The sequence below is a fragment of the Struthio camelus genome, chromosome 1, assembly GCF_040807025.1.
Source record: "Struthio camelus isolate bStrCam1 chromosome 1, bStrCam1.hap1, whole genome shotgun sequence".
Classification (NCBI taxonomy): Eukaryota; Metazoa; Chordata; class Aves; order Struthioniformes; family Struthionidae; genus Struthio; species Struthio camelus.
In genome coordinates this window covers 193,580,897-193,597,165 of record NC_090942.1, presented here as the reverse complement: position 1 = coordinate 193,597,165, position 16,269 = coordinate 193,580,897, and the positions used below count along the sequence as shown (strand labels likewise).

The window sequence follows — 16,269 nt, the reverse complement described above, 5'->3', positions numbered from 1 at the left end:
AGTTTCACCCTGATCACTGAATGAGATAAAAATGATCAATGCCTGCCATCTTCCCATCTCCTTCACTCCACAGATGCCTTCAGGACAATCTTTTCCTCCCTCTTCATCACTCTGGTTAGCCTTTCCCCTCCTAACTAGACTCAGCTACACAAACCCCAAAGCTCAATGCCCTTTGCTTGGCTTTTCCCTGGTGCCTACACGCTCTGGGACAGGGAGCAGGCTGCTGTACCCTCTGAGCTGGAAAAACAGGTGCAGCCAGACCCTTGGTGAACCCGGCATGTGCAGGACTTCATGTCATTCACCTTCAGCCTGTTGCGGTGTGCCCTGCCATATGGACACATAATGTATACGGAAATGTGCTATATTGAAGCTACAAAATTCATGAGTCTGGTTTCTTGTTGTCCCACTTGCCTCTTAGTGGCAAAGCCAATATCTCCCAAAATCTGGGATGGGAAGTGTGTCATTGGTGAAAGTCAGTGGAAAGAACCTGATTAGCTCCAGCTAGGTCCTGGTTTCTTGTATCTGTAGTTTTTGCCCAGTGCAAAACTCATATTGCTTAAGGCATCTTTAGTGAATTTCCCATGAAAAGCACAGAAAAGTTGTTGCAGGCTCAATCCCTAAGACTGTAGTTTCCTAAAGCGTCTAGTTTGGCAATCAGCAACAAGAAATAGGGCTTACAGTGTTTTTCCTGTCACCTTTAGGGGAATTCTTTTATGTAACTTCTTTTAATTTAATTTACCTTATATACTGTTTGCTATCTAGCATGCATTTTGTATACCCAAAATCTTAACTTCTGTACCATGCATTGCAGTCCCCTGTCTACACCTCTCGTCCATCCCTATCTCACGTCTTTCTTTCATTCTTGTCTTTACATCATTGCATATCATTTTCAGAAGATTTCACACTTCTGAAAGTCCATATGGTTGTCAGATTTTTTTTCTGATGCCATTTGTTTATGGTTTCAAAATAATCAACATAGATTCACACATCGTCTCTCTCTTTCTCTTTTTTTTTTTGCAATATCTTTTGCACACAACTCTAGTAAGGTTGATTCACTTCTTCACCAAATGATGATGCCAAACTTAACGCATCAGCAGGAGATGGTCTGAGGTAAAAATCTGTTCAATCTTGCTATGCTATTCATTCTTGTCAGGCTGAGGCCTCGCTGTCACTGCAGAGAGCAGACAAGTTTTCTTTGGATCATCTACCAAAAATCACAGCTTCCAAAGTCAAGCAACTGTCCCAGAATTAGAAAACTGGCATGCATCAGTAAAGCTACATTTTGTGACATGGTATATCTGACAGATAACAAGCCATCCACGAGCAGAGAAGAGCAGGGCACATCTGCAGCTGCATCCTCAGGGACGTCACTAAGCAATTCCCAGTGATGCTGAAAGCAAAGTTTTTTTACCGTGTAGAATGCTAGAGTTAAGGTTTGTAGCAAATCCCATCAACATAATAAGGAGATCCTAAGCAAGAGAGGCGTGCTGGCCAAGGAGGCTTTGGTGCTGTTCTGAGTGTGGGTTGTTGGGGTTGGGGGAGAGGGATGAGCAGAACAAGAAGCCAAAGAAAAGGGGAGGACTGAGGAGAGGAGGGTAACGACAGGAAAAAGGAGGATCTGTGGCAACCAAAGAGAAGGGTCTGTGAGAGCATGCAGATCTCATCTGCAAAGAAAGGGGAGGAAGGGATGAGCCAGCCTATGAGCTCAGAGCAAAGGTTGTCCTGGAAACCTGTGGAAAACACTCTGCACACTCAGGCTCTGTTGGCAACCTGACAGCTTTGGTGTCCACAGCACCCAGGCTGACAGCTGCCCTCCACTGCCTCTCTTTCTCACAGCATGTCTTGAGGAGGGGAGCCTTGCATGGCACCCGTGCCCAGAGCTGATGCACCATTTGGGACCAGAAAAGGCAAGGAAGGTCATGTCCAGATCCCATCTTTCCGCTCCTCTCCCATCCTTTGCTAAGCCCAGCATGCTCCTGACCTCACTGCTAGCTCTCACCTCCCCAGTGCCTACCCAAGCAGTAGGGAGAGGCAGCCTTGGCAGCCGCTGTCCCCATTGCTGCCACAGGCAGCCCTGAAACTCCTTTCTTAGACATTTCCACATAGCCCTTGTAAATACGGCAGGGGAGGACAAGCATCCTCATTCCTCCTTGTGGGGAACCCAAGGGGCACCTATTAAAAGAAAGGAGGGCAGCGAAGTGGCAGGGAGGGAAATTTAGGGGCAGAGGCTGCATTTCTGTGGATTTATGTGGCACAACAAGGGAACGCTGGCCACCAGTCAAAATCCAGAAGTCGAACCACAGAGCAATTACTTAAAGCTTTGTTTTCTTGTGACCAAAGGAAAAAAAAGGAGTGTAAAACCCAGGAAAGTCATAGCTGTTTAATGGCAAACCATGTAAAAAGATAACACTCAATTGCTATTCTGTTAAAAAAAAATCTGCCCTTGTAATAGTGCAAGTGAACTGCAAATACTCTGGTGTTCTTACCTTGTTTTCCAGGCCACAAAAATCTATTTAATTTGCTAAAGTGGAACGAATTATAAAATTGGTATCAAAGTATGTATTGTGTTCTTAAACTGTATCATTTTGTAGAGCCCTGTCACTATGTGCATTACATCGAAGGAGCAGGAATGCTCTGGTGGTATCGCTGGAAGTTCAGGCCTAACAAGAACCATTGTCTTGGAGCTGGGTCATACTTAGCAGATTATTGCCGTACCAGGAGGGCTAAAATTTTCATCAAAGTAATAGTGGAATTTGTGACGACCAGCCAGCTTATAGCGCTGTGCTCCAGGGTTTGCTCACAGCAGATGCTCAGCTCGATCCCTGGTGCAGCGCCGAACAGTCGCCTTATGGGCTGCACACACCTGCTAGCACACGGCACGCAGGTGCCACTGCTCTCAGCACCAGTGAAACAACGCGACCCGGCAGACCCCTTTGGGCCATCAGGCAATTCAGTTATTCCACTCGCTGGCTCTGTGATTGAAGGGAGCACAGTGAAACCCGTGGAGAGGATGGAAGCCCAGCACAAACACTGTCAGCAAATACTAATGAAATGCAGCACACACAGAGCAGGAGGGCAGGCAGGGCGAGTCGGCAGGTCGCTGAAGCAAGGCTTGCTTTCTATTGTGCTGTGAAACGAGTGTCACTACATTCATGACGCTACCTTCTTTGGGGACCCTTTCTACAAAGAGCCTGATGGACTTTCAGGAACTGGGCACGTTTGTGGCTGTTGTCAGGCAGTCCCCGCCTGGGTGCAGAGGGCTGGATGCAGGGGTCCTGCAGGGTCCCACTGCCGTGTGCTTTGTGAGGATGTCACTCACTCGAACTGGCAGGGAAAAGCTGCTTCCTGCTTGAGCACTTGTGTTCAGCAAAACCACGAGATGGCACTAGCAACTTTTGCAGGCTTGCGGCTTCCTAGGATGCTAAAAGAGGCAGGGATAAGTAGCTTGCTACATTGCTGTGATCCCAAACTAAATACGCAGATATTCTGCAGTCACTGAGACACATGAACTCCCAGAGCTACCTTCAGTCCTACTTTTGGTTGGGGTGTTTCCTCTTACTGTTACCAGGACTACACTGCCTGGTTAGCTTTGGCTAAATCCATTTCATTTGCCATTTCATTATACGTTAATGGTCAGCAGGTTTTATTTATGATGGACAGATTAGAGTAATGGCCTCCATGTACGAAGCAAATTTTGTATTTTACACCTCATACATTCAGGAGAAAAGTAATTAAAAAGACAACTGATTCTAAAGTGAACTACATTTAATTCAAAAGGCTGACCCAAAATACAGAGATAGAGTGAGCCTGCTCAGTTGCGAAGCTAAGAGACCAGCTGCCCTTTCTGTGGCCAAACTTGAAACAACACAGTCTATGTATAACTTGCTAAACAAAAGAGGGCCAAAGGCTGATCTCTGGCTCCAAAGCCAGAACAGCACTATTTCACTCACGTCCACATCCTCCAGAGCTATCCCATCGGCCACGAATACACCGTATAGCTCTTGGCTCGAGTTTCCTCTTGGCCTGCTTCAGGATCCTTATGGCTCTAGGACACAATTATCACATTTTGGGGTGGTGGTTGTTATCTGAAATAATGTCAGTGCTGTCCTGCAGCCTGTGGTGGTGCATCCCCCCACTACAGGCAATAATGGATAGATCAGATGATAGCCTTTCGGTTAACCTCCAGTTGACCTTCTGAGAGTAGACCTGGTGGCTTTAGGTGTTCGGCCTACAACCAGGAGATGACTGGAGGACGCAACTAACCTCCACCCACCATGCAGGCAATGTCAATCATGCTTGTCAATTATGGAACCTTCGGGAACCTGCCAGAACCACCTCGGTTATGCTCAAACAGACACGGGGTGAGGTATGACCCCACTCACAATTTGATCATAGGCATATACACAGAGCTGAAAGTGTTCACTTCTTGTGGAGACCATCCATTCTGAAACAGCTGGTTCTGTGGAGGAGAGGAACTCCCTTCGGACTGGGACGCCACTCGAAGATCGATAGGCATGAAGGAATACTGAGATGGCTCACTGGGACTGGGCGAGTGAGTGGTACCACACAGGAGAGAGAGGCTTGTTGTAGGATACATACATATTCCTTTTCCCTCCAACAGGGGATTCAATACAGGATAGCTGCATATTCCTTTTCCCTCCCTTCCCTGTTCCCGTTCCCGTTCCCTGTTCCCGGTAATAGCCACAACAGGTGATAATAACTTAAGTTCATATGAATGTGAATGAACACCAATCTCTGTGTAAATAGGTTGAATTGTGCACTTACCTGTAAATAAGTTGTATTGTTGGCTAATTGTTTCTTATATCACCTACTGTTTTCCTATATTGCCTTGTTTTGTCTGTTAATTCCCCTTTGTGAATGGGAAGGACATGAGGGTGCGCAGTTTGATGGGACAGTGTTGGAGGCAAAAGGAATGCAGACTAGATGTAGCCCCTTCCACAGTGGGAACAGTCCTTAGGATGAATCGCACTCCAGGTACCGTCTTGCAGAAAGCTGCTGGAGGAGGTGCAAAGCCAACACATGAGCTTCAAAGAAACAGGAGTTCAGCATCTTTTTAAGTAGTGCATGAATCCAGTGCAGTTCATTGCCACAAACTGTTGGGGTGAATAACAAGGGCCACAAACAAAGTGGGTGAATAACTGGCTGGATTGTTAGACTCAAAACTGGCCAACAGTTCAAAGTCTACCTAGCAGCCAGTTACAAGCGGCATTCTTCAAGGGTCAATGCTGGGGCCAATGCTATTTAACATCTTCATCTGAGACTCATATAAGTGGGTGTAACGCACCTTCAGCAGGTTTGCAGATGACATCCAATTGGGATACACTTAAGGGCAGGGCTGCATTCATAGAGACTTTGACAAGCGGGAGGAAGGGGCCAACAAGAACCTCATGAAGCTCAATAAAGACAAATGTAGGTCCTGCACCTGGCATGGACTAACCCCCTACAACAGCACAGGCTGGGTACCTACTGGCTTGGGAGCAACTCTTCAGAAAAAGATCTTCAGAAAAAGAGTCCCAGCAAATAACTAGTTGAACAGGAGCGAGCAGTGCACCTTTGCACTGATAAGGCCAATAGCATATTGGGCAGCATAAGCAAGAAAGCTGCCAGTGGGTTGATAGAAATGATTTTCCCCCTCTACTCAGCACTCCTGAAATCACATCTGGAGTACTGTGTACAGTTTTTGGCCTCCCCAGTAGAAGGAAGATACTGACAAACTGGAGAGAGCTCAGAGGAGCTGGAGCCATTAAGATAGTTAGGGAGCTGGAGCATATGATGTACAAGGGAAGGCTGTGGGAGCAATTGCAATCTTCCATTACCTACAGAGGATTACAAAGAAGACAGAGCTACACTCTTCTCAGAGGTACACAATAAAACAAGAGGTAAAAGTCACAAGTCTGAACATGGGAAATTCTGACTGGACATTAGGAAATAATTCTTCACCATGACAGTGGTTAAGCACTAGAACAGGTTGCTTGGAGAGGCTGTGGAATTGCCACCTTTGGAGATTTTTTAAACTTGGCTGGACAAGGCCCTTAACAACCTGAACTAACTTTGAAGCTTTGAGCAGCTTTGAGTCTGCTTTGAGCAGATAATTTGGACTAGATTGTCTCCAGAGGGCTCTTTGAACTCTTGATGTTTCTATGATTCTGTAACTACCACATAAACATATAAAACAGCACTGTTAAACCATAAAACTGTAAAAACTAAACAAAACCAAACTTACATACCTTTGCATGTACAATGTAACGATGACATACAGACAAATCCCACAGGGCAGGGGAAAAGGGTAAAAAAATATAATAGATAACACCATGCTGATGGAAATGTGAGGCAAGCACTACCATGAAGGCCAATGTACATGAAATGAACTAGGATGGGATTTAAGTGTGCAGGATTACCAGTATCTGTCACAGCTCTTATTTAATCATTCAGTTTTACTGGAGCAAATGATTTACCATAATACAGTGAGGAAAAAAAAGATCCGGTTTGCAGAGGCAAAGCTGAGCCTAACATAAAAATACTTCTGCTGTGTTTATTTTGTAATTATCCCACTGACACGCACTGCCAAGAACTGGAGAGCTTGTGTCACTGCACTCATTTTGAAGTCAGGCAAAGCCTACTTAAAATAGTCAGCGAGTCTGTAATACCTCATAAATGAACACACAGAGGGTTAAGCACAAATGATCTTTTGTCTCTATTTTATTTAATAAAAGCAACACATTCTGGATGAGAAGGAGAGGAGTTTAAAGAAAACCTGCAGTTTTCTAATGACACTGTTCATAATTTAACCACAACAATATGATACATAAGTAAGTGCCTTGAAACTTGTGCATACTCAACTCTGAATAGATCAGCCGCTGCTTAAATAATGGAAAGAGTATTAATGAATACTACCTTCAACAGAACACTCTTCAAGATCTGACTTTCATTGTTACAGACAAAAAGTTTTCAGTACACTATCATCACTGCTTTTCCTGACAGTCGAACGCTCAAGTTATTCCAAAATTTCATTACAAGCACAATGAATACAAACAATTAAAACTTTCATTTCTAGGCAAGTATCAGTAAACAGAACAGAAACACTGGGGAGACAGAATCAACGGAGACAATACAAATTCAGAGTCTGTGGAACTTAATTTGGCTTTCTTCCTGTTAGCATTAATGTGGTAAAATTGTGAGTTTAGATGTTTGTACAGTTGCAGGTTAATAGCACACATGAGCCTCACAACTGATACTTGAGCTATCTTGTGCTTGCTTGTAGACTTCCAATATCAGCGCTTCCTGCCATGTCGCGAGATGGCCCCCAGATGGGCTGAACTACTTATCGCAGAGGCACACTCTAGGCTGAAACATATTTCCAAACCTCCTCTCCATTAATAGCCCCAATTAGCTTTTGTCAAGAGTTTAAATGTTGGCATGATTCCAGGATCTAACAGACATATCAGCTGAAATCAGATCTCCGAAGACTTTTTGATTTACTGTTCAGACCAAATGCTATCTGTATTATTAAAAATATTTTGAAAATACTTTTTTTTTCTCTTCTAAATAATAAATATTAAAACTTTGTGACAGGTTTGAACCAGCTTTACCCTGTTGATGGGCACATCTGGAAGCAGCTTGTGTTAATAAAATGGCTGCCCAATGGATACACAATGCTATTTCATCTTTTTTTTTTTGTTCCACCACAAATATGAAAGAAAAATCCTGAATCATAAGTTTAAACTTGTGGAGCCTGATTGTCCCAGGCATTGCTGCTTGCCCAGTCATTTACAGGTAGATGGAAAATACTGCTGGTCTGACCTGACATGGAGCACAACCTTAAATAAATCAGTTCCACTGTGTTCTAAGAGGATTTGATCTAAAGGCCACTAAAGTCAGAGGAAAGTCTCTATGGACTTAGAAGGACTACGGAGCAGAGAAACACATGCATAGCATGACAAATCCTTCACTGGTGATACTTCTGCTTCCAGTCCTCTCTTAACAGCACAGTTTACCAACAACTGCAGTAAAACTAAGCAGTTCTGAGGGCAGGAGAAGGCTGACAATATCCTATGTTCTTAGAGCATAAAATTTCCTACTCTTATTTTGTATTTATTACAAAAAACAAGGCTTACCTCACGATGCTTCATTCTCTATGTGGAGAAAATGAAAGCAAAAAGCCTGAAAAGAGTATTATCCTGACCCTGACACTCCCTCTGGCCTCTTCTGGATCTGGGATACAACTTTAATGGCATTTCTCCCTCCTCCTCAATAAATCCGTATGCAATTTCCCTCAGACATTTTGCAGAATTGCTTGTAAAAAGTGTGCATTCACAATGGGCCTGCAGAGCTGTTCCATTTTCTGTAACTATTATTTAGAGTACTTGTGTGCTTTTTCTAAAGTAGCAATTCTTCTGAGTAAAACTCCCTGGTAATACAACAAACATCATATCTTCACTATCTGCATCTGTATATAGATTACATACAGATTTATACATATATTTTTTAATATCATCATTTTCTTACTGGCTATTCCACAGCTGCAATCAGTGTCATTTCTCTCTGGCACAAAATTAAGTTTTTAGTACATGCATGATGCAATCCGTTTACATGACCTAAATCCTGGTGAATGTACTTAGCTATTTGTCATACTAACAGCCATTTACCTGCTTTTTTTTTTTTAATATAAAATTAACTGAAGCAAAACAGGTAACCAAGAATGCAAATTTTAAAAATGTGACTTGAAAAAACAAAGCCCATAAAATTTGACCTATTTTCCCTTTGGATTGATATATTTGAGTAGAAATCTGTTTTGCCCAGAAACAAGTGTCCTTGGGCTGGAAATATGAAGTACAAGTTTCTGCATGAAATATTTTCGACAGTAAAATAACCCCTTAAAAATAAGGAGTTGATATATATAGAAACTGGTGCTGTAGGGATATAAAAAAAACAGTGAATTATCTTACTTTTTTTGTATTCTAAATAGATAAACTCTGTGTTGCCTGAGCTAAAAAGAGTAAACATTGTTTACTTGTTGACTGCACAGAGTGTTTCAAACAAGCAGATTGCTCCCTCCCCATTGGAAAGGTGGGGCTTTTTGAGGGGATGGTAGAAAATGTTCCACAAGGTTTCTCTCTTGGCACTTTCCAAAACCTGGACTGTCAAAGTAAGAGATATAGTAGAGTATCCTCTTCCCTGTGGAAAGAATGAAAGTTTTTTCCTCCTCAGCACTGTAAACTCTGAGGTTAGCTGCAAGCATGTGTGTCTTCACATGGAGGTTTTCAAGAAGAAACCTTTCAAGAAGGTGTCTTCTTGTCTGACTCTACTGGAGTCACGCTACTGGGACCTGCTCTGCTTAGAGCTGCCTTTGGAACTTGTACAGAGGAAAGAAGACCCCTTTAACCTCCCATCTTTTCTGAGCTGAGGGAACTTCATCGAAAAGTTAAAGCAGTTTAGTGTCACAAATCACTCTTCCGTTTCTGTGATGGAGAACTGGATTATTATGTGCCTTTCCTTGCATGTCCTTCAACACCAGTCCAAGGGTTGGTCAGTTATAGAAATCATCTATCTTGCACTGCTATGGACAAGCCTCTGTGCAGATCTTCCTCTCCGATACAAAGGTACTGGCCCCACCTCACACTGCCTTACTGTACATATTTCAGCACTTATCTCTTAGGGATCTGAGTGCTTTCTTCAAATATTTAGCATGCTCTACTGCATCACCTTCTCCTCAGTGAAGAACCTTCTGCAAGCTCAAGGTGGGTCCACTGCTGTCATTCACAAACAGAACACATTTTACCTGGAAGTCGCAAGGTAGAGAAACTTCAGATGTAAAATTCTTCTTCATTAGTTGGTGAAGCTGGGCAAACACTAACACGATCATCTAGAGAACAAGGGGTAGGTCCCAAGGACTGTTTGGGCTCCCTGGAGAGGGATCCTGAAGGAGAAACTGAAGAGGACAAGAATGAGCTGGAAGACCGTTCAGAGAGCAAAGGCAATGAACCACCCACTGGCTCAAAGGTATTGCACATGACTGATACAGGTCTTCCACTAGTTGCAGCCTGTTTAGTCTTACTGACACTTTGCCTCTGTGGGGGAAGAGAGGCTTCCAAGTCACTGCCAAATCCATTAAGGGCAGAGTATGCAGAGACCACAGACAGGTCTGAGAAGGATAGCTTCCTCCCTGTGTCCACATCAGTTTCCTGTGCACCCTCCAAGTCATCAATGTTAAGCCTGGGGCTGCATCTCCACGTTTTTAACCTGGTTGCAGGTGACCCAGGATTTAAAAACTGAAATGGTTCACTGAAATGAAAAGTCTCTGAGGCTGAAGAGGAGCTCGTTGTGGGCAAGCAGAACAGAGACTTGCTTCGTTGAAATGACCAGGAAATGCTGGAGGCACTGCTGGATCTGCGTGTGAAGTCTCCTTGATCACTGTGTCTCAAGTCCTGCTGGGAGAAACCAAGGTAATGACCAAGGCCATTTGTGTGATGCACCTTGTTTTGACCCATTTCTTTTGGTTGCTCAGGGACAGATTGGTGGCTCTGAGGAAGACAGGCTGGCAAAGGGGTGAGGCGGGAATCTGTTGACACAGATGGATACAGTAGCTTGTTCTGCTTTGCAGATTTCCTGTACCAACTAGATGCTTGCTGCAACAGGGAGAGGGAGAAAAGAAGAAAGATCATACCAATGCAGAATTGGCAGTCTTACAATCCTAAGTCTCCACTGCTGAGCTGCTACTGCAAATAACTATGAAGCAGACTTCATTCAGTATGCTCACAGCAAATGTTTCATTTCTATAACAAAGAGAAAACACCCTGTCAAAATCCCAAATATTTACATAAGGAGCCTTGAAGGCAACAAGAATAAATGGGAGAGAAGCCCTGCCTTGTGGGCTGAATTATACTAGCTGGGAATTCTCACTTATTATTGACTGATTCCAATTCATTCATGTTCTGTCTTCCATCATTACCGTCTTAGTGGAAGCTAAAGAACAAAAATGAAGAGACTAGAAATATATGTTCTTTGTTACTGTGGTGCAAATAATTTTATTTTTTCTTCTGAAAGATCAAAAAGCCTTTAGCAAAGCAACCTCATTCTCCCTCACTTCAACAGGAACTCACCACTCCCTTCAACTCTCTCTTTCACATATTCTCTTTCATGCCTGGTAGCTGAATGGTACTCTAGAATCCACATGCTGTGTTAACCAATGACTAAAAGCAGAGCTTTAGACACCTTATTTGCATGTAGATACCTGGACTAAAGACACCTGACAGTTACAACTTGAATCCCGAATCTCACTCCCAGGGCAGGATTCAGCTTTCTACATGCCAGACGTTTAAGAATCTGCAAAAAGCTAGCAGCTGTGACAACTGGGGAGCCAATGCCCTCAGCAGCAGGAGGCCAGATGGCCTTGAGTATTTCATGTGGCATTAGATATGGATGTTCAAGCAAGCATGACCTTTTTCTCCATCCCAATTATCTCTGCAAAGCTTTCTGAATTTTGCATTTAAAAAAATTTATTTAAAATTCCTCTTACTGGAATTTCTCACGATACAAAACTCTAGATTTTTGTTCCAAACAGGAAGGGAAGTAATGGGACAAAGTGCAAGATCATACCCTTGAGGATGAACAATAATCTCAGCTATGGGACTTGTCAGTCAGAAACAGCAGACGAGAAAGAATAAGGTATCTTAGTCACTATGTGCTATCAAAGTGACAAGGCTGTGAGAAACATGATTCCAGGCAGTCTCAGGTGATTTAAGTAAGTATTAATGCACTGCACAGGACACCAGGAAGGTCGCATCTGGAATGCTGCACATGACTCAAGCCACCCAAATAGGAAAAAGAATTAAAAAAAGTTGTAGGCACAGGGAAAAATAAAGAATGAATGAACTATCCATTAAAAAACTTAAAACTGCAAATGAAAAATAGATTTCTAGTCACAACAGAAGTGCAAGAGCCTCCTGCTAGGACTAGATAAAGATGGAGCTTGATCAGTTCACACAAGAGATTATATGATGTGACAGAAAGAGATGAAACCTGGCAACCCAGGAGGTCCTTTTTAATCCCTCATCTCTAAAAGAGCTTTCTAGATTGCTGCTGATGACATCTTGCTAGTGCATGTTGTATTGTTTTAGTGACCCAGATCTGTCATATTTATCTTTTTTTTCTTTTTGCACTGATTTTATAGGCAAAAAAGAATTTTCACATTTGCAAAAAATATTTGCTTATTTGTGATTGCCTGGCTAGAGGTGATTTATAGGACGGCCAAAACTTAGGAGTTCACTTAGGCACTGCAGATAAATATATTCCAATGTGTCCTTAATGAGGTATGTTAATTCATAATCTATTTTTGCATAATATAATAAGCTGTTTTCCTTAATGCCGTAAAGAATTAAATGAATTCATGAGTAAAATTAACAGTACTGTAGCACTTTCATTAATTGATAAAGCATCAAGAGTGCAAGAGTCAAATAAAATGAATTAAACTATCAGTGAAACATTACCAGAAATGAAGTTACATCTGTATGTGCAACATTATTTCACTCACGTAATAGGTAAGTTAATTTGTTTTAGAAATTACTCAGCAAGAGAAAATACTAGCTGTTTTTTAACCAAAGGCATTTATAGATAACTCAAAAAGAGTATTATATCCTGAAGGTACACAAACAAATTCTTTCAGTGGGTTTGTACAAGCAATCATTCATTATATTGCTGTTTGCACTAACCAAGAGTTTTTATCTGTTCTGTGCAGTAGCTCTGATATCAGATAAACTACATGGAATCAATCACTACACTCGATCAGTTGATAAAAGTACTACAGATTTCTTCTACCTATTAGAGAGAGGATTGTGGATTGCCTGGCAGCCATTGCTTGTTTTTATGTCATAACCTTGTGTTTAAGCACATGTAGTTGATAATTTGGCCCATCAAGCACCTAAAGAACCCAATACTCCAAGCAAGTGCTTGTTTCTGAACTCCCTCGCAAAGGTAAGGCCTTTGGGGCCACAAGCACTGATAGCAACTCAGATGAAGCTGTACCAGAAAACACAGAACTTTTTGGGACAGATCAGACACTTACAGGAGGAACAGTTCTTTGGGCAGTGTGAAAGCCTCTCCTTTATCTTGAGTGGACCACACCATAGGTAAAACAGAGACCACAGACATCACAGATAGAATTTAACTGTCTAGCTAACACAGCTAATGGAGTCTGGAGAGCAATTCAGCTCTCCCTAAAGGAGATTCCTGTATCTCGTTAGCTGAACTGCTCTCTAGATCCTTGGACTGTACTGACTAGATATCCATTGACTACAACATGAGTCAGAGTGTAGGTCACATAAAAATATCCGCAGTTAGACATCACTTTAGGTGACTACAATCTGGAGCTGAACCCAAGTCCTACAGAAACAACTCCAACACGCTTATTTTGATCTGATTTATGCAAAGGTATTTTGGACGCTGCTATAAGTCTCATGCATTTAAGTGATGGTATTAGTTTATTATTCTTATTTATTGACATAACTTTTTACTGACGTGTTCCAAAGAACAAGTAATTAATTTGGTAACTTGGTCCCTCAATGGACACTGAGGAATACTGGGTCTGATAGTTGCCTAATCATAGGTGTCTGAAATATCCTCTCTGGCCTGCAAGCACATCCAAGTGCCATTCCATGTCAGGGATTTCAGTGATGTTTAATTTATTAACAGAGATAAACTCTTAACCCATGTGGGAATAAAGCACAGACACGAGAATACATGTTTTAAGCTCTTTCTAATACTGACATATCCCTCAAGTTATATAAGCTTGTGTTAGTTTTGGATTGTAGATATGCAACACAAAGACTACAGGCACAACCAAATTCCCAGGATTCAGGAGGATGCTTACCTGATGCACTGCCTGCAGGGGAGTGCAGCAGAGGGCAGGTCAGGGCCAGGATAGATGGATAAGGTGAGACAGATCACCCTTGCTAGAAACCCTGAGGGCTCTTAAATAGCAACTTTCTAACCAAGATGCAGGTAAAAAGTAGAGACTCAAAGGAAAGGGGAAATGCAGTTCTAAGAGGCAGCTGAAGAGCTTTAAGTATGTTGCCTAATTGGAACCTACTTAAACGAAGAGGAAATTTTACTTTAGATAAGGTATATGTTTTAAGTTTTGGTTATTTTAATCACTTTTTTCTTAGCTATTTTCACATATCTGTGGACAGATAAGAACATTTGATTTTGTACAAGCTATTTGCTGTTATTGTCACAGCTGGGTCACAGCTCCTGGTCAAGCCCGGTTGGCCTGGCAGGAGAGGCTGAGCGATGTCACTAATGCAGCTTATTTTTGAACAGCTCTGTTTATGGGAGGAATTGCTTACCTTGCTCATTTTTCGTTTAGAAATGTTATGATTTAGAAGACCTATTTTCCAATGCTGCTCTTCATGACATGGGTGGAAAGGGTGAATGCACGCTTGAAATAATAGGGGGAGATTTTTTAATACCTTGGCCTTAAAGCAACATAACTGAAAGTTTTCCTGACTGTGAGGACACTAGACTGCACAACTGTGCTACAGGTAGAGTGTCAGAAGATCCATCTCACGAGGGAGACTGGAGGAAAGACTGATGAATGGAGATTACAGGCTAATCCTATAATCTGCAGAACTGGATTATGTGGACTAATAAGACTTCTCTGTATCTACATTCTGTTGCTTGTCAGAGATCACAGAGAGGATTCTGTGTTTTAGTCAGGATTAAAACTCAGGCAAAACGAGCTCCTACTCCTGTGCCAAGGCCATAGGTTGTGCTCCTTCATATTACTCTCAAACTGTACATGCAAGAGCAGCACACAGTGTGCATGTTCATGTTACTGCTCCTTTTTATTTTGATCATACTGTGCATTATAATTCTATGACGTTTAAGAACCAAACAGCATTTTCCCTGTGTGACTGTTCACAAGGAGACACAATGATAAACAAATGGGAGATGCTGATCTTCCACTGCTGCTTGGGTCTTGGGGTGCTGAAAACAGCAAAATATGGTTCTGTGCGTTAAAGGCGGTGTCATGCACACTCAGTTACTCTTTTTAGCAGAATGGCTTTTTTCCCCTCTAAGAGTCTTCCTTTGACTTTGGAAGCAGCTCTGCCAGCTTTAATTTTTCTTAATTCTTCTTCTTTTCTTTTCTAAGTCTTTACCCTCAGCCTCCTCACAGTCTGCTTTCTCCACTGGCTATTACCTCAGTGCAGCCTGAGAAGGCATCGCCTGGTATAGCTGTGCTGCCTGTCAGGAACAAGATGCTGGAGAAGAAATCAGCCATCTGACAGAACAAAGCCTTGATACGAACGCATGTGCCACTAACACAAGCTTCTACCACATCTGAAAAACTGACTTGGATTGAAATTCAAAATACAAGGAGAGATATGTCAGACCTTTGCATAAATATGCATGACAAAAATGGCTATTGATTGAACAGATTAGCTCTCTATTAGAACACATTTTTTCATCTAGGGCTAATCTGATATTCATTTACAATCTCTGCACAAACCTTTGTGAAGCCTGGAGGGATTTAGCGGGATTTAGTACATTACAATAGACTGCAGAAGAATTTCATGATAAATATGCAGAAATTCAATAAACAACTTGGGGAGAACTTCACAGAAATGTACTTTCAGCTTCCCTTGGGCTGCCTATAGCTGATGAGAAAAATCCCCGCATGTTTGTGCAGTCTATTTTGTTATCTGCTTTTTAAGAAAGTAGATACTGATCATCTTATACATATCTGCATTAAGCATTGTCAACAGGCCTCAGCTGAGCTCAGAACCCAGTCAGACAGTCATTACAGCAGTGACATCACCATTAGATTTTGCTAGCCTGTTCAACAGGAGTTTGATGACATTCGTTTAACTGCTTTAAACCACTAGGACTGATTCAGAAATAAAAAACAATTCAATTTGAGAAAAAGTGGCAGAGTTTAGTTCTCAATATAATTTTTTCCTAGTGAAAAACTGACAAGACACTAATTTCTTTTTATTTATCTTCCAGAGAAGACTTATAGATTTGTCTATACACAGGCAAACAATGTAAGACAACAGTTAACAGCCAGGAGGCCACACGTCAGGAATCCTGAATTCTGCTGCTCTCCAGTTGATGAAATCATGGTCTCTCAGATTTGAGAAATCACTGTCTCACTATGCCTGACAAAACTGAGGTCACATACCTCAAAAGAACACAAAGTACTGAGGCCCTCTTAACAGATCTTCCTCGAAAGGCAGAATGTATTCAGAAGGGCAG

The 16,269-nt window shown here is 42.1% G+C and overlaps 1 protein-coding gene across 2 annotated transcripts in view; it reads right to left on the bottom strand.

Annotated features, from left to right (window-relative positions):
* Positions 1–6,703: 6,703 nt before the first annotated feature.
* Positions 6,704–16,269, bottom strand: part of FAM124A (family with sequence similarity 124 member A) — a 49,225-nt gene continuing 39,659 nt past the window's right edge. For both annotated transcript variants that reach the window (XM_068929902.1, XM_009678591.2), the window contains exon 4: positions 6,704–10,646. In XM_068929902.1, the coding sequence (XP_068786003.1) occupies positions 9,825–10,646 (822 nt within the window). In that variant the 3' untranslated portion in view covers positions 6,704–9,824. The remainder of the gene's footprint in view (positions 10,647–16,269) is intronic.